General features: G+C 43.2%; 1 protein-coding gene across 1 annotated transcript; it reads left to right on the top strand.

The window, feature by feature from the left end:
• Window positions 1–8,701: 8,701 nt before the first annotated feature.
• NGB (neuroglobin) lies at window positions 8,702–18,970 on the top strand. Its single transcript, XM_044662107.1, has 4 exons — window positions 8,702–8,805; window positions 13,851–13,962; window positions 15,510–15,629; window positions 18,744–18,970. Exons 1-4 carry the CDS (start codon window positions 8,702–8,704, stop codon window positions 18,876–18,878), a joined length of 471 nt encoding a protein of 156 aa, XP_044518042.1. The 3' UTR covers window positions 18,879–18,970.
• Window positions 18,971–19,180: the final 210 nt, after the last annotated feature.

Raw genomic sequence — 19,180 nt, 5'->3', positions numbered from 1 at the left:
TCCCACTAAATTCTCTAGAGGCAGCCAGGCAAAGTAGATAGAGCACTGGGATTGGAGCCAGGAAGACCTGAATTAAAATCTAGTCTCAGACACTTAATAACTGACTGCCTTTAGGGCAAGTCACTTAACCTCTGTCTGCCTCATTTTTCTCAACTGTAAAATGGGGATAATAATGGCACCTACTTCCCAGAGTTGTTGTGAGGATCAAATGAGGTAATATTTGGAAAGCATTTAACACAATGCCTGGCACATAATAGGCACTTAAATACTTCTTTCCTTCCTAAGTAGGAATTCATGAATGATTACAAGAAGTACCTGAAGCCCCCAAAATACCAAAGCTCTTATCTAGTTGTCTGTACTGTGAATACTTAGTGTTTCATAAAGGTCAGCCACCCTGATATCCTTCATTAGATGAAGCACCTGCTTTAATCTGAGAATCTAATATATAGCTGGGGTGTGGGATTAGAGAGGAGAGTAAACTGCATTGGATTTTGAGAAAGATACTAGAATTATAAATCATAAATCTAGAGCTGAAAGAGACCTCAGTCCAACTTTCTCATTTTACAGATGAAGGAACTGAGACCCGGGGAGGTAAGTGGCATGCTCTAGTAGAGTTGGGTTTTGAACTCAGATCCTGTGATTTCAAGTTCAGGAAGTATTCACCATGAGAACTGATGTCCCATTTTAAGGTTATAAAAACAACTGGACTTAAAGTTAGAAAGAAGAACTGAATTTGAGTCCTGGGTTACCAGCTGAGTTTCATTTAATTTTTTATTTATTTATTTATTTATTTATTTATTTATTTTAAACCCTTAACTTCTGTGTATTGACTTATAGGTGGAAGAGTGGTAAGGGTAGGCAATGGGGGTCAAGTGACTTGCCCAGGGTCACACAGCTGGGAAGTGTCTGAGGCCAGATTTGAACCTAGGACCTCCAGTCTCTAGGCCTGACTCTCAATCCACTGAGCTACCCAGCTGCCCCCAGTTTCATTTAATTTTAAAAATGTATTTATTTAATAAACCCTTACCTTCGGTCTTAGAATCGATACTAAGTATTGGTTCCAAGGTAGAAGGGCAGTAAGAGCTAGGCAATTGGGGTTTAAATGACTTTCCCAGGGTCACACAGCTAGGAAATGTCTGAAACCACATTTGAACTTAGGCCCTCCCATCTCCCAGCCTGACTCTATCCACTGAGGCACCAGCTACCCCTAATTTTTTTAATAATTAAAAAAAGTGGTTCATCAAGGGTTAAGGACAGAGGCCAGATCTATCATAGGATCCTTCCTGTCTTTTATCTAACCTCTTTACAATCTGTTGTCTTAAAGTCTCAGACTATACCCCAAATTCCTTTCTGTATCACTCATGAATTCTAGAAGGAGCTGGTTGCTTTTCTCCAAGGTTTTTGTCATTCCTCCTCTATTGGACCACCACCCTAGTTCAGGTCCTCATCACCTTTTGCATGGATTATTGTAGTAATAGCTTCCTAACTGGTCTTCCTGCCACCAGTGTTGGCCCTCTCCCGTCCATTCTAACTGCCAACTTGATATATTCTTTTCCCAGTTGATATTCTTAAAGAATAAGTCTGACCACATTAATCACCCATTCAAAAAGCTTCAGTGGCCAAACTGTTAGGATAAAAGACAAATTTCCTCAGCTTGACATTGAAAGCCATTTTGGCTCCAAACTATTTTCTGAAGACCCATCTCCCATCACTGCTACTGATTAGAGCTAGCATTTACCTAATACTTTAAGGCAGTGCTTCCCAAACTTTTTTGGCCTATTGCCTCCTTTCCAGAAAAAATATTACTTAGCCCCCTAGAAATTAATTAAAAAATTTTAATAGCAATCAATAGGAAAGATAAATGCCCTTGTGCCCATCACCACCTCCCTGGATCACTGCAGCACCCACCAGGGGGTGGTGGCGCCCACTTTGGGAATCACTGCTTTAAGGTTTGCAAAGCACTTAACACTTCTTATCTCATCTGATCCTCTCAATCTGAACCCTAAGAGGTAGATGTTGTTATTATCTCCACTTTATAGATGAGGGTACTGAGGTGGAGGGAAGTTAAGTGACCTAGCCAAGATCATATATCTAGCAAGTATTTGAGGTAGAACTTGAACTCAGAACTTCCTGATTCCTATTCTAGAGCTCTTTTCCCTATGCTATCTAGCACCTTGTACACTTTATGCTCCAGTTAAACTGTCCCACTCAATGTCCCCCACATACAATATTCAATTGTCCACCTTTATGACTTTCCACAGATTGTCCCTTTAAAGTGTCCTGCCTCTCCTCTGCCTTTTAGAATTCTGGCTTCCTTCAGAGCTTACCTTAAGCGCTTCCTCCTAAACAGGACCCCCCCCCCCAAATGTATTTACTTATCTGTGTACATATTGTTTTTTGACCTCATGGTAGAATGTAAGGTTCTTGAGGACAGGGACTATTTTTTCCTTATATCTCTAGCATCTTAGACAGTACCTGCTACTTCACAGGTGATTAATGCTTATCGAATTCAATCAGAAAGAATCGAGCCAACCAGTTTTCTTTTTGTTGATCAGAATCAGACCCAGAGTCTTTCCTTTCATTGTTTGAGAGTTGGAATGATCACTAAATCAAGCCAAGAATTAATCACCTCCTCTATTGAAAGAAGAGATCTTAAATCTCTCATCAAGGATTCACTTTGTCTCCTTGCTGGTTTTGTGATCTTGCCAAACTTGTGGATGTGATGGATAAACCACTCTCAATTCTCGTTAGGAAATTGTAGGCATCAGGAAAAATAGCACAGGATTGGATTCCGCAAATGTTGTCTAGATTTTTTAAAATGAGGAGAATTAACTCAGTTTCCAATTCCACAAAAATTCTAGGATAGAAGATGATTTTTAGCACTTAAGGAAGTGGTGGTCACTAGGAATCATCATGAGTTCACTAAGAACAATTGATGTCAGACTAACTTCATCTCTCTCTCTCTCTCTCTCTCTCTCTCTCTCTCTCTCTCTCTCTCTCTCTCTCTCTCTCTTGTTATTTAGATGGTATATCAGGAGGGAGAGGAGCTCTGAGTTTGGAGTCAAAGGACCTAGGTTTCTATCCCAACAATACAACTTTTTACTTTGTGACCTTGGGCCTCAGCTTCCTTGTTTGTAAAGTGAGAGAGTTGGACTAGATCCACATTGGCGAAGATGTGGTAGGCTTGTAGAGCTGGCATTCGGGGAGCTGTTCCATTTCCCCTCTTCCCAGTGTCCAAGGACATTTTTTGCATGCCCTGCCCCTTTGTCCAGCTACCCAAAGCAAGCACTTTCTCCCTCAGCTCTCTCTGGTAATTCGGGGGTTCACAGACAGCTTGAATGTGCCTCTGGGCACTCAAACTCATTAAAAGTTTGCCAACACTGGCCTGAAGTGCCTGAAAAAGAGCTCAGCAAGCCCTCTCATCAGAGGTACCTGTCCTCCTTGAACACCCCATACACCCAGGTCAGAACACATCTGGACTTTGAAATTCAAATATGGGCCTTTGAAGGACACTCACTAGTTGAAATACCTCTAGAGGAAAAATGAGAAGAACTGAAACCTTGCCATGAGAAAATCAGTTGAATGAGCTAAGGGTATTTAGTCTGGAGAAGAAAAGGCTGAAGTAAGTGAGGCATGGTGTCTAGAATAGGGGTGTTTCTGTGACATGCCATCCTGGTCGGACCAGATCCTTGCCAGATCAAATTCACTTCTAGGTGTCCCATTTTAGGTAGGAGGTTTATAAATGGGAGAGTATTAGATTTGGAGTTTGATTAAATGTGTTCCAATAGCAGATCCTGGGCTATTTACTAACTCTCTGGTTTGGGGAAAGTTATTTAATTCGTCTGGACTTCAGTTATCTCCTTTATGACCTCCCCCCCAACCCGTCTCTGTCTCTCTGTCTCTGTTTCTGTCTGTCTGTCTCTGTATCTGTCCGTCTCTTTGTCTCTCTCCCCACTCTGGGTTCATATTTGACCTCGGACACTTCCCAGCTGGGTGACTCTGGGCAAGTCACTTAAACCTCCACTGCCTAGCCCTTACCGCTCTTCTGCCTTGGAACCAATACACTGTATTGATTCTAAGATGGAAGGTAGGAGTTAAAAAAATAAAACAAATGGGTTGGAATAATTATCTTCTAAGGCACCTTCCAATTCTAAATATATGATCCAATGAAATTATAGAAAGGTAGCTTTAGAGCTAATATAAGGGAAAAGGTCCTAGAAATTAGAGGCATTCAAAAGTAAAATGGTTGCCTTTAGATGTAATTACATTCCTCTCATTGGAAGTCTTCATGTGAAGACTGGATGGATGATTTCTTGCCAGGATTGTTATTAAGGAAGGTTCCTGTGCAAGTATGGGTCCAATAAGATGGCCTGCAATGCTTCCTGGTACTAAAATTCTATGAAAATCTCAACTGGAAATCTGGCTAGAACAATTTACATCTAAAAAGATGAAAATACTTTTGGATGTGTCAAGTCCTGGATTTAAGTTAAAAAATCAAAAGCATGATAGTCCGAGAAAGAGATGACTAGTTAATTTGTTAAGGATTTAATTTTTTAGTAAACTATAAGCTCAAGATTGTCCAACCATGAAAAATTCAGTATTTGAATACATCTGTATTTTCAGTGATACTCTTTACAATGGTGCAGAACAAAATCCCCCCAACTCTACCACATGGAGTTGTCCAAAATGAATAGGGTCATCCTGGCCTGGTTTTCAATCCACTGAGCCAGCCAGCTGCCATCTGGCCACTGTTATTGAGGAGATTCAGCATAGAGTTCAAGTTGAGGTGGAGTTCCCTAAAAATGATGACAGGAACAATTATTGAACAGGAGAGGGAGGCTAGTCCTTTCCTATCTCTTGCTTGAAGGTGAAAAACCATAGAGCTAAGGCAATATGGTGGTGATGGTGAATCTATGGCACTCAGAGTGCTCTCTGTGGGCATGTCGCCACCCTCTCCCCACGCCCCAGAGTTCATTAATAGAAAGGCAGAGGGACTCAGTAGAAGTTGTTCCCCTCTCCCTCTCCACCACACCTGATATTTTTTCACATTACCCGCTCCTCTGCCCAGCAGTCAATGGGAGTGCACCGGGGCTAAGGTAGGTGGTTCACAGGCAGCAGAGCTGGAGGGAAGCAGAGAGCTCATGCCACTCCCCATCCCTTATCTACACTCCCTGTGAACATTCCTCACTTTATTCACCCCTTCACCCAGCAGTCCAATGGGAGTGCTTCCTCCCTCTCTTGTGTGGGGTAATGGAGGGGCAAGGCATGGTATACATTCGCTGGGGGGGGGGTGGGCACAGTATGCAGTCTGGGAGGTAGGGTAGGGAGGTGGAGCCTGGCACTCCATCTCTAAAAGGTTTGCCATCACAGCTATGTGAGAATCAGAGTCTTTCAATAAACCTTAAATGCTTTCTCCGTGTCAGGCACTGTGCTAAGCATTAGGGATTCAAATACAAAATAAAAGCAAAGACAGTCCCTGCCTAATGAAAAAAATGCTTCTGCAACTAAGGATCATTGCCCTTGCTAAAAATGATGCTGCGATACCCAGCTGAGCCAGAGGTTGGAGATGGTGAAGACTGTGGGTGCCCATTGAAAAGCTTGTCTCAGGGTGTACGCCCCATCAACTTATCCAGCAGAGAGACCATACCTGTAAAGAGACCAGCAGCTAAGAGACCTGCCTAGCCCAGGCTGGTAGCATCCCAGTGGCAAAATGACCAGCCTAGTCCAACCTGGCACTAGCAGCAGATTGACAATTGATCCATCCAGCTGAGAAGTCCTGTCCTTCAAGCAGCTGTCCCAGCTGAGAGTCACTGACTCTTCCACCACTATGATACTTCTGACAGCACACCTCATGGGGGATCTGACAGAAGAAGAAATAAAATAGTTTAGAATAATTAATTAATTAAAGAAATAATAAAGAAGAAATAAGATCTGAAGTTCCCTACACATTTGCCTTGTCACTATTGTATGCCTGCCTTTCTCCTTACGTACTCTGGGTATAGTGATAGAGCTTGGCTCAGGTTTAAGGGGTGGGATACTTTCTGACTATTGCTTTCATTATGCTATAATGACTTTGCTAAGAACTGAAGCCATTGACTAATCGTTAAATGGGAAGCAGGCTGGTAGGGTCTTGTGAGCCACAATGTTAGGAAGATTGCTATCCATGGGATTATCCTAAGAAACCTGGGTCATAGCAACAGCCCTTCTGAAGACCCAAGTTGCCTGTGACAGTATGAGTTAGGGGAGTGAGTTGGAGGTGGGGTAGGGAGGATGCTATGTTAACTGAAGGGCTGGATCTCTAAATGTAACAGATTTGTCCAACAAGTTTATATACTATTGAAAGGACAGTATGATATGTGAGCCAAAAACCTGTTACAGTTTTTTTTTTTCCTAGCCCGACCTTATAATTACATTGATATAAGAAATTCCTGGTGAGGGAACTTCTATCAAACTAGATTTACAACTACTTTTCAACATAGAGTCTTAGTTACCTAAGCATACAGAAGCTGACTTATCCAGGGTGACACAGGCAGCCTGAATTTGCCAGAGGAACTCAAGTCTTTCTGACTCCTAGTTTGGTTCTATCCACTATACCATCTTTCCTAACTCTCTCATTTCAGTTCTAGACTTAGACTGCATTAATAAAAATATGGTGTCTGGAATAAAGGTGATAGTCCTAATGTGTTTGGTAATGGGCAGACCATGCATCTAGAATATTGTGAGTGGCACATTTTAGGAGAAAAATTAATAAGATATAATTGTCAGAAGGAACTATCTAGGAAGGGAACTCAAAACCATATAGAAAGAACTTTTGAAGGAATTGGGGCTTTATATTCTGGAGAAAAGAATGGTCTTTAAATAGTTGAATAACATTAAATGTTATGTTAAAAATCAGATTTATTTTGCATGACTCCAGAGGACAAAACTTTCAATGAGTGGAAGATACAGTGAGACAGATATGGAAAATATAGAGTATGACTCTTAAAATATAGCCAATGATTCTTGAACTGCATGACGACTGAATGGCATGTCTTATTAAATTCTTGAATTCATATTCACTGTTGCTAGATGTGTTCAGATAGATGAAGTGATGGCAAAGCTTTTAGAGACCAAGTGCCCAAACTGCAAACCTTAGGTTGCATGTGAGTTTTCCCTCTTACCCCAGACAGGGAACGGAGGAAGCACTCCCATTGGGCTGCTGGGCAGAGAGATGGGTAATGTGAAAAAATGTCCTCAGGCACAGGGGAGAGGGGGAAGGGAGCAGCCTCCTCTGGCATGTGTACCATAGGTTTGCCAACATGGAGATAGAGGTTTGATCACTTGTTGGACATATTAAAGGCTCATCCCATTAGACAAGAGATCTGATTAGCTTATACTCTTGAGGTCTCTTCCAACTCTTTGAATTCTGTGGTCCCTTTAAATTCAAGGGGCTCTGATTTGGTAACCTGGCATATAATTAATCTAGGTCAGCATATGACAGAAAGAAAATGTTATGATCTGTTCATGCCACTCTAGGCAATGTAACCAATTTCCCATACATCTAGAATTTTAAAAACTAACCACAAAACCCCCTTACCTTCCATCTAAGAATCAATACAGGAGTGGTAAAGACTAGGCAATGGGGGTTAAGTGACTTGCCCAGGGTCCCACAGGTAGGAAGTTTCTGAGACAAAATTGAAACCCAGGACCTTCCATCTCTAGGTCTGGCTCTCAATCCACTAAGCCACCTAGTTGCTGGGTTTATGATTAAGATTATGACATGGAAGAGACTCTATGTCTGGACCACAAAGAACTTTCCCAAGGAGGAGGAGAGCCACTGCATCCTTACAAGCATCAGGGGGCAGTCAAACCTCCGGGAAAGTGACTGACCCCACACTATGGTGGGGGCACGTGAAATGTAATTAGAGCTCACTTGTCAAACCATTTCTTATCCTCAGGGCACTCTAAAAAAATACCCTGTGTGGAATGCAGTATCCTATCCAGCTAGGCCAAGTAGGATGGGGAAGAGAGGGTAGGAGGAGATTAGCAGAGTTTGAAAACTGTCACTTTAAGAACCCCGATGGAAGTGAAAAGGGGAACGCTGTGGCTTTAAGAACACCAAATTGAGGTGGGGGGTGGGGTGGGGGTAGGGGATGCTCCTGGAGTGAAGGGAGAGCAGCCGCAGGTGTCCCTTGCAGTGCCTGATGTGGGCGGTGGGCACTGAGGCAGACACGACCAGGGGGTCAGCAGAGCCAGGGAGCTGCAGTGGGGTAGAGCACCAGAGGGAGACAGGAAGTCATCTTCAGCCAATAACAGGGGGGCAGTTGTTGAAGTGGGGAGACAGCCCCTGTTCCAGAGCGCATCGGCAAGGCGCGGGATGGAGTGCCTCTCTTGCTCTCTGTTGGCCTCCAGGAGCTCCGGCTCGGGAAGCTGGGCTATCTAAACCCACCCAAGTGAAGCCAGGAGGCAGGATCCTGCTGGCTCTGGCAGGGGGTGGGATTGCACGTGCTGTGAAAGTGTCCAGGCTCACGGGACTGAGAGGAGTGGCAGTCACCTGGGGCTGGGAGGATCCGAGCAGCTCTCCGAGCGCTTGGAGATCGCTCGGGTGCTAGAGACTGCCAAGGAATCGTCTTCGTCTCTTTCCACGCCCTGAGGGAAGGGGTTTTCTCAGGGAGGGGTGTTTGGGCTTTGGTCGCTTCTCGCAGCTTTCGGATACCAGACCATGGAGACCCGGAGACTGTCGGGCCCAGAGCAGGAGCTGATCCGAGAGAGCTGGCAGAAAGTGAACAGCAATCCCCTCCAGCACGGGATGATCTTGTTTACCAGGTGAGGGACTGCCCGAAGACCCCCAGGAGCCACTGGTCAGTGGCCAATGGCTCGGGGTCGGTGGGGGAGCTCCCCCAGAGTGGAGGAGAAATCAAGAATAACGGTGGACACAAATCTATGATGCATCTCTCTAGCTGCTAATCTCAGCACTGCCATGTCTTTCTATTTCGGAATGGGGTTGGGAGGGAGAATGGACACCCCTAAACCCTGGCCGGGTGGGATCCTGATCTGTGGAGCCACGGGCTTTTTGATCTTTAGGGGTTTTATATGGTCTCTCCTTGGGTCTCCTCAGTTTATTTCTCCTGCGGAGGGGAGAAAACCTAGGATTGATTTGCCCCTCAGCTTTATACTCACCCTTCATTGGGGTAACTTTGTTAACAGGTGGTACCTATGGGGAGCAGTGTGCCTGGCCTGATGACAGTGGGTGCGGTGCTTTCTTTGGTCCCCCTTCCCCTGCCTGTCTTCCAAGCCAGGGTTTTGGTTCATAGAGCTGCCCCCAATCATCTGTTCTGCCCATTTTTATCTGAATATTGCCTTAATTGTCTGTGACATGGCAGCCTTCCTACAAGCCAAACCCTGGCCCAGGGGAGATCATTTCATTACCTTCTGTCCCTGGGCAGAGGAAATGGTGCCGAAAAGAAGGCAGCTGCTGGTCAACCAATCCTCCCAACCCCCCATCCGTCCCTCTCATCAAACCACTGACTCTTTTAAGGCAAAGGCCAATGAAGGACTTTTCTGAGTTAATGAGTAGGGTGAGGGGCCACAGGACAGAAAGCCAGGAGCTGCTGCCATCCAGATTCCTTTGGTCCAGTGAGAATTTAATTCCCTCTGGATTCCAGTCTGGGCTCAGAGAGGAGGAAAAAATCGGACAACTTTTTTGCATCACATAGGGTAGAGAAGGGGACAAGACAAATGAATGTTTGGGGTGGGTGGTGGGTGAGGGTAGAATTCAAGGAGAGGGTAGAAAGGAGGGTGAGAGATGAAGTTTGGGGGCAGAGTTGTTTACTGTTTGGGTAGGAGTTTTATAGGGCATTTTAGTGCCCATATCACTGTTGGCAGGAAAGCGACTGGGGCACATCTCTAGAGAAATGAGACTCTCTCACTGGAGGATCATATAAACCAGAGCTAGAAAGGGTCCTTAGGGATCATCCAGGCTAAGCTCATTTTACAGGTGAGGAAACTGAGGCTCTTTAAAGTGATAAGACTTATCCAAGATCTCTGAACTGGTAAATTGCAAAGCCAAAATTCAAGCCAAGGGGCTCTCACTCCAAATCCAAATATATATATATATATATATATATATGTATATATATATATATATTTCATTTTCTCCTCTGCACCAATGAAGATATGTTCCCACTGGAGGAATACTTCATCTCTCAAACAAGGGATCTGGGAAAAATGAACTCTCTTACTTCCAAGGATGGGGAAGAAAAGTGAAAATGAACTAAATCTCAAGTCCTTGCTACATTTTCAGTTCCAGGATTCTTCTGGAAAATCAGATTCTTTGAGAAGAGATAATTTGGAGGCCACCACCCCTAAGCACTCCCTTCTCTTCCCCCACTCCCACTACTATGTCTCTAGGCATAGCAGAGCCTGAGCTGTAGCCAAGGGCTCTTAGTGTGTCTGGCTCCTCCTGGAAGGAGATGGATGAGCTGCTCAGAGAGCTCCTGGAGAGAAGCAGGTAACCCAAAAGGTCAAACAAATGATAAACAGAGAATTCAGAACTCTACAGAACTATATATAAAAGCTTGGCTGTGTTTGCCTTGTTGGGGATAGGATTTGCTTGGGGTTTGGAAAGAAAACTTGTGAAATTTGTGGTACATACTCATAGCTTCAGGACAGCAAATAGTGTCATCCTGGGGAAGAGGGTTTTTGCTCATCCTGTTTCCTTTAGGTCTCTGCTCTGAAAGGAAGGGGATAAGTTTCAGTGACGAAAAGCAGTATTTTCCCAGAAAATGGATTGTCCCTGGCAGATGAGTTTTTAGAATGGCATTATCTTGATGGTATGGACTCTCATTGCCACTGCTCCTCCATGAAAATGGAAAGAACACTGGACTGCAAGCTGATGACATCAGTTCAAGTGTTGGCTCTGACATTAACTAGTTGTAAGACCTTGGGCAAGTCTCAATTTCTCAGCCTTAGGTTCCTCATCTGAAAAATGAGGTTAACAGTGCATTTCTTGCCCTACAGACTGGTTAAGAATCTAATGAAATATCATATATAAAACTTTTTAAACTTTAAGGAGTGAGCTAAAAGCTATGATGATAATTATGTTCATGTAAATCTTGGGCATTTTAGGCTGCTGGGTGAAGTTAGGGATCACCTTAAACTAAAGATGACAGATGTTAAAAGCCTAGTCTCTTTTTTCCATTCCCCATGGATTCTGAGTCAAGGATGATGCTTTTCTCACTTTACTTCAGATAAGATCACTTATTTTTCAAGACAGGATGAGAAAACTAGGAAGATGAGGTATCTAAGATAAGCCAGGTGTCTTTTAAAAATTATATTAATTAATTTAGAATATTTTTCCATGGTTACATGATTCATTTTCTCTCCCTCTACTCTTCCCTCCCTCCTCCCAGAGCTGACAAGCAGTTCCACTGGATTATATATGTGTTATTGTTCAAAACCCATTTCCATATTATTCATATTTGTAATAGAGTGATCTTTTAAAACCCAAACCCCCAATCATGTCCCCATCAACCCATGTGATCAATCATATATTTTTCCTTCTGCATTTCTACTCCCACAGTTCTTTCTCTGGATATGGACAGTGTTCTTTCTCATAAGTTCCTCTGGATTGTCCTGGGTCATTTCATTGCTGCTAATAGAAAAGTCTATTACATTTGATTATGCCACAATGTTTCAATTTCTGTGTACAACGTTCTCCTGGTTCTTCTCATTTCACTCTGCTCAAGTTCATGTAGGTCTTTCCAGATTATATAGAAATCAAGCAGTTCATCATTCCTTATAGCAAGCACAGTAGTATGCCATCACCATCATATATGCCACAGATATTGTTCAGATATTCCCCAATCAAGGAACGCCCCCTCGTTTTCCAATTTTTTTCCCACCACAAATAAGCCGCTATCTTAGTCTTAGACTCTTTCTTAGACCTCCACACTGAAGGAAAGACTGTCAGCTTTTGGAGGTAGCAGTGTGGTCCCTAAGCTATGTCAGGTTCTGAGATTCTGCAATGAGAGAAGTTGTCTTGGCCTCCCCATTTCTACAAATGACTTAGGACTTTAGGGACTCTGCTAATGCAAACAAACATTTTGGGTGTCATTTCTCCCTGCCACATCCCTCATAGGATCCTCATAGGTTGCAGACTCTTTTTGCCAATTAGGGGGAGAAGGGACGATGCATGGAGAGTGGAAAATATAAACTGCTTAAAGGATTTCAGGAGAGGAGACCTAGAGCACATCTGAGTGGTATAATGATGGGGTAGGCAATTTCCTTTTGCTGGGCATCAGTTTCCCTTCATCACAGGTAGAGAAAGAATAATGCTTTTCATTCAGATAAGGCTTGGGTGCTTTGAGAACCTTAGGAAAAAGTCAAAACCACGAGAGTCTAAGAATGAATGCAGTGTAGTTAGCAATGGAGGAGTTCCTAAAAATAAACCATGGAAAAAGACAACTCACCACTCCTCTTTACTTTCAGAAGGGAGGTAAGGAACACTAAGGGGACAGCTGAACCATGGAATCATTCAGAGGAATGGTTCCTCAGGACATTTTTTTGGGGGAATGTGGTGATATCTTATTTGGGAATCTCCTTAACTGCTAGTATCCAAAGGATGAGGAGGTAGAGATTATAAGACCTTAGATTTAGAGCTAGAAGGGAACTTAGAGGCCATCAGGTCTAGTCTCCTCATTTTTAAAAAGCCTTACTTTTTGTTTCAGTAACAACTCTAAAACAAAAGGGCAAGGGCTAGGCAAACAGAGTTAAGTGACTTGCCCAGAGTCACACAGCTAGGAAGTATCTGAGGTCAAATTTGAATCCAGGACCTCTAGACTCCAGGCCTGGTGCTCTATTCACTGAGTCACCTAGCTGTCCCCAGACCCCTCATTTTGCAGATGAGGTATCAGAAGTTCAGTAAAGATATCTGACTTTCTCAGGGTCAGCTAGGAAGTGTCTGAGGCAGGATTTGAACTCAGGTCTTTCTGAATTGCAATGAAGGTGTGTGTGTGTGTGTGTGTGTGTGTGTGTGTGTGTGTGTGTGTGTGTGTGTGTGTGTGTGATTAGCAAAAGAAAAGCCTTTATAGTATAAATAATGACGACATTAAAAGACAATGGATCTTAGGTCAAACATGAGAGTGCTGTAAGGATTTCCCACATCCATTCTCTGACTTCATCCTTCTAATAACTTTTCAGTATTACCAGAGATAAGAATTCACTTTTGAGCTTGGGAATTTTTAAATTGCAATTCTGCCTCCTCATTTTAGGACTATAGTAGTTATATATGCAATATATATTAAGGGAGCATAATAACTGTCAGTCTCTTTTGTGCAGTATGGAATATTGAACAAGCATTGGATTTGGAGTCAGAGGACCTGGGTTCAAATCCCCTCTCTACAACTATTTATGTGACTCTTGGCAAGGTGGTTAACCATTCTGAGCCTCTCTTTTTCTGTCTTTGGGATATCATGAAGGGATATCATGAAGGGATATCAGGTGATGTCTAATGTCCCTTTCAGATCTAAATATGTGATTTTATGAGCCCCATGATGTAGGGAATATGTTGTTCTGTCATTTCAGTCCTATCCAACTCTTTGTGTCCCCATATGGACTTTTCTTGGCAAAGATATTGAGTGGTTTGCTATTTCCTTTTTGAGATCACTTGACAGATTAGGAAACTGAGGCAAACAGGGTTAAGTGATTTGTCCAGGGTCACACAGCTAATAAGTGTCAGGAAGTTGAGCTTTCCTGACTCCAAGTGCTCTATCCACTGTACTACCTCACTGCCTGTATAAGTATCTCCATTTTACAGATAAGGAAACTGAGACTCAGAGAAATTACAGAGCTGTGATCCTTATTTGTTGCAGGTTGTTTGACTTGGAACCAGACCTACTGCCCCTCTTTCAGTATAACTGCCGGCAGTTCTCCAGCCCTCAGGACTGCCTTTCTTCTCCTGAGTTCCTGGATCACATCCGTAAAGTAAGAGGCAAAGGGAAGAAAGATGAGGGTTGGGGAGGTCAAGTCCTTTTCTCCCTACTAGGGGTGAAGAGAGGTCTATGGAAACTTGAGACCCTAGAGTGTTGCTCCATCATTCCCCAGGGAGAACCAGGGACACAGGAAGAGGGACATTCCCTTTTAGGCTCTAAAAATGTTTTCTAGTTCAGGAGAGACAAACTCTTGGCTGGGCCCGCCATGTACCCTTGGGAGTTTTTTCTTTCTCTCTGTCTTCCCTCACTATGGGGAAGAAGTTCAGCCTTTCCCTCTTGAAGGCCAGCAGTCTCTCTCCCAAACATTTGGCAATGAGTTTCCATCTCCATAAGGTCAGGGGTGATATCCTACTGACCCCAGTGAATAGCCAACTCTCTGAGTGTGGTATAGGGGATGGAACTCCATTCCATTTCTATCTCCATTTCCACTTTGGGGCAAAGTGGTTCATTTCACTGGGTCTCAGTTTCCCTGTACTTCAGTTCAGTGCCAGATGAGACTGATTGAATGCTTTGAGATCTTCAGGGAAGAGGCATTTCCTTAATCTGGATTCTCTTGTGCCACTCACTGGCTTTGGCTTTGGAGAGATATTTAGAGCTATAGGACATGTTTTTCATCATGTATCTAAGAAACCCCACAAGATACAGGGCTGTTGACAGAGTGAAACAGCCTTGCCTTTGCCTTAGGCCAGCTTTGGGATTTGCCAACAGGTAAAGATAGTGATAAGAGTGAGTGGCAGAGGCCTTGATCGTCCAATATTACAATGGGTATGAACCAGCTCAATTAGTTTCAGACTTAAGATCTGGCTCCCCAGTTCAGCCCAGCCATCTGAGCAGAAACTGATCCTTTGCTGACAGGGCAGGTTCAGTCAAATATCCCAAATGGATGGCTCCTTCTAGGACTCCATGAAGGATATACTAGAACCCTTTTGGACAGCAATGTGGTTCTAAACTATCTTATCTCAGGTTCCCTAGTAGATATATTTGTATCTCAGCATTTCTTCAGAGGCTCAGGGTTTGAAGGAAGGAAGGAAACAGACATTTATTAAGTGCCTCCTATGTACCAAATACTGTGCTAAGTGCTTTACAGATATCTGATTTTTTCCTTACAACAACAGTGAGAAATGATTGCTGTTATGACCCCCGTTTTCCAGTTTAGGAAATATAAGTTAAATGACTTGTCCAGGGTCCCACAGCTGGGAAATATCTGCAGTCAAATTTGAATTCAAATCTTCCTGACTCCAGACCCAGCACTTTATTTATTTTGAAACCTTGTGTCTTAGAACTGGCACTGAGTTTTGGTTCCAAGGAAGAAGAAAAGTAAGAGCTAGGCACACAGCTAGGGCATGCAGACCTAGTACTTTATTCATTATCCTACCTGCATTTGAGAGCTTCTGCTGCTAAAAAGGAAGCATTTGGGGGTCTCATTTTCCCCTCTCCCACTCTAGACTCCATAAAAGCATCCCATCACTGCTGGCAGCTGAGGGGATGACCAGCTTTGTTTTCCTAAGTATAGCTCTTTCTCCCCTGGTCCTCTGACAGGTGATGTTGGTGATCGATGCGGCAGTGACCCATGTGGAGAACTTGTCGTCCTTGGAGGAATATCTCACCAATCTGGGCAAGAAGCACAAAGCAGTTGGTGTGAAGCTCAGTTCCTTCTCGGTAAGGCGGCTCCTTCTGCCCTGGGCATCTAGGGCCAACCTTAACCCCATTTCGTACCTCCCCCCATCTAGTTCCCTTTCTTCCACCAGCTGTCTTATTGAACTGGTAACCAAGGAGCTCATGAAGTCTCTGCTCTGTGCCAGGCACTCTGGTTATTGAAGAGAAAAAATAAAATAGATCCTGTCCTTAAGAAACTTCTGGGGGGCAAATTGGATGGCTCAGTGAATCGAGAGCCAGACTCAGAGATGGGAGGTCCTAGGTTCAGATCTGGCCTCAGACACTTCCTAGCTGTGTGACCCTAGGCAAGTCACTTAACCCTCATTGCCTATCCCTTACTGCTCTTCTGCCTTAGAATCAATACACAGAATTAATTCTAAGACGGAAGGCAAGGGTTTAAAAAAAAAAAAAGAAACTTCTGTTCTATAGGGGGAGACAACAAGTAGACACATAAGTATGTAAAAGAAAGATAGAAGGTACATTTTTTTTTTTTTTTTTTTTGTGGAGTGGCCAATAGAAGTTGGTGAGGAATCCAGAGAAAGAACTATTGGAGTCATCTTTCACATCAGTGTATCTTTGGTCTTATTTTGGGGGTTTGGTTATGTGTGAGTGTGCTTTTACAACAGTGACCAATATAGAAGTAGGTTTTGTGTGACAATAAAACAATTTAAAAATTAAAAAAAAAAAGAAGAAGTTGGTGAGGGCACAGGAAGTCTCATGCAAATGATAGCATTTGAACTGAGCTTTGGATAATATTTTTATTTATTTATTTAAAATATTTTTTCATGGTTACATGATTCATGATTTTCCCCTCCCCTCCTACCTCCCCCCTCCTGGAGCTGACAAGCAGTTCCACTGGGTTATATATATATTGTTGTTCAAAACCTATTGCCATGTTATTCATATTTGCAATAGAGTGATCATTTAACGTCAAAACCCTAAACATATCCCCACTGAACCAAATGATGGATCATGTGTTTTTCTTCTGCGTTTCTGCTCTCACAGTTCTTTCTCTGGATGTGGATGACATTCTTTCTCATAAGTTCCTCTGGATTGTCCTGGATCATTGCATTTGGATAATATTAATACCTAAGAAAGATAAGTAGACAGAAAAGTAGAAAGAAAGATAGGTAATACTTACTACATGTCAGGCACAGTGCTAAGTACTTTACAATGATTATCTTATTTGATCCTCATAATAATCCTGGAAGGTAGATGCTATTATTATGCCTACTAAAGAGATCAGGAAACTGAGGCAAACAGAAGTTAAGTGACTTGCTCTGCGTCATATATCTGGTAAATGTCTGAGGTTGGACTTGAATTTCAGGTCTTCCAGACTCCAGGAGCAGCTACATGACAAAATCAATAGAGTACTAGACCTAGAGTCAGGAAGACTCGAGTTCAAATTCAGCCTCAGACACTTACTAATTGTGTTCCCCCTTGGGTAAGTTGTTCAGGGATATTTGCTTCAGTGTCTTTATCTGTAAAATGAACTGAAGAAGGAAATGGCAAACCACTCTAGTGTCTTTGCCAAAAAAAATCCCAGATGGTGTCAGGGAGAGTTGGACCACATGACTGAAATGACTGAACTACAACAAACTTCCTGACTCCAGGTCCAACACTCTCTCCACTACACTGTTTAGCTATTCTTGGTAGTGCTAGGACACTATTCCTACTCTGAGGGCTCTTGAAAGGTGCTACAGTACCCTAACAACTTTCTGTTGGTTCATACAATGAATTTACACTCTTTTTGTTTAACCCCTGAAGTGAGAGGATAAAGAAAATTTCCAATAAGTGATTCAGGCCATCTCAGCAAGTAAGTGTTCAAAACCAAAGGTCTAGGACAGTGATGGTGAGCCGCCAAAGATGGCATGTAGAGTACTCTCTGTGGGCATGTGCCTACTCCCCTTCCCCAGTTTGTTACTAGAAAGGCAGAGGGACTCTGGTGGAGCTGTTCCCCTCTCCCTCTCTACATTTGCTGAGGACATTCCTCACATTGCCTCCTCTTGCTCTTTCTCCCTCCCCTGTGTGGGGTAAAGGGGGGCAGGGTACCCTTGGCACTTGGTGTGAGGGAGGGGCACTTGGTCTCTGGGGGCAGGGCATGGCACTAGGTCTGGGGGGTTGGGATGGGGGTGGGACCTGGCACTCCTTCTCTAAAAGGTTCACCATTACTGGTCTAGGAATGAGATGTATTCCCAAAGCCAATGTTCTATAGGATATAGCGTGCAGTATATAATAAGTCAAAAGTAAATAGTTGGTGAAATGAATGGAGAGTCCCAGTTCTTGTTTTATCACTCTTAAAGGCTTGTCTTGAGTGATACCAGGGAGAAAGGAAGAGAAACAGTTATTTTTTTTGGAGTGGTAAGAATATCAGTTTATTGATTAGGCTAGCATCATAACCAATTAAGTTGACAAAGATATCGAAAGACCTGGATCAGGTACTTACATACACTTTTGGAAGCAATTATTCAGCTTCTCCCTTGAGCATCCTATGACTTCTCTAATTTGTAAATAGCTAATTAGGATGTGGTCCATCAAATTCCCTATCTCTCCCTATCATCATGTCATGGGGGCTCATGTACATGGGAAAAGAACCCTTGTCCCCTTCATTGGAATAAGAACTACTGCACGTCAAGGATTGCTAAGCATTTTTTTCCCAAATATCTCATTTGATCTTTTATAACCCTGAAAACTATTATTATCCCTATTTTACTACTGAAGAAACTGAGGAAAACAGAGAAAGTAGCTTGCCCAGGATGACACAGCTACTAAATATCTGAGGCTGGATTTGAACTCAGGTCTTCCTGACTCTACTGTACCACAAGCTGCGACATGAATGGGACATGCCCTTCACACTTACTGTTTATTTGTAGAAATAGGAAACAGCTAGACAGACAGATGTGTATATACGCACATACTCAAGAGTAAATAAAGATTTTAGTCTCAGCTCTGATGATACCTAGCACCATATAATTAACTGGACATTGATTTCTTTATGTGTCGATAGGAGATAATTTCTGCCCCTACCTAACTCATGGGGCTGGGAAGAAGAGGGTTTCTGAAGTCTAGAGTGTACTTCCAATGCCCTAAATACTATTTTGATGTTTTCTTTTGCAGACGGTGGGTGAGTCCTTACTCTACATGCTGGAACAGTGCTTGGGACCCACATTCACTGTAACCATGAAGGAGGCATGGACACAACTCTATGGAGCTGTGGTCCAGGCCATGAGCCGTGGTTGGAATGGAGAGTAGGAGGTCCTCATACTCCAAGTCCACTCTCTACATCATGAATACATCTTCCCTTCTTACTGGCCAACATGCACTCTCTGTCCTTCGGTCTGTCTCTGTTTCTGTCTCTGCCTCTCTGTCTCTCTCTCTCTCTCTGATATTGCTTAGATTTCCAAGTCTCTCCTCCTCTTTCCTTTCTCTCTTTCTCTGCTTCAGGTCCTTTGTTCTTTCATGATACCTGGAGAGCCTGTGAGAGTGAAGAGTGGGACTATAACCCAGTTCCTAGTCTGTCTTCCCTTCCCCACTTCTACAAACAAAGAATGGGA

The sequence above is a fragment of the Gracilinanus agilis genome, chromosome 2 (assembly GCF_016433145.1).
Source record: "Gracilinanus agilis isolate LMUSP501 chromosome 2, AgileGrace, whole genome shotgun sequence".
Lineage (NCBI taxonomy): Eukaryota > Metazoa > Chordata > Mammalia > Didelphimorphia > Didelphidae > Gracilinanus > Gracilinanus agilis.
This window is presented reverse-complemented; position numbering and strand designations above follow the sequence as displayed.

Coding starts and splice junctions, on each gene's coding strand:
- NGB (XM_044662107.1), top strand. CDS start 8,702: ATGGAGACCCGGAGACTGTCGGGCCCAGAGCAGGAGCTGATCCGAGAG. Junction 8,806..13,850: donor GGGATGATCTTGTTTACCAG/GTGAGGGACTGC, acceptor TATTTGTTGCAG/GTTGTTTGACTTGGAACCAG. Junction 15,630..18,743: donor TGAAGCTCAGTTCCTTCTCG/GTAAGGCGGCTC, acceptor TTTCTTTTGCAG/ACGGTGGGTGAGTCCTTACT.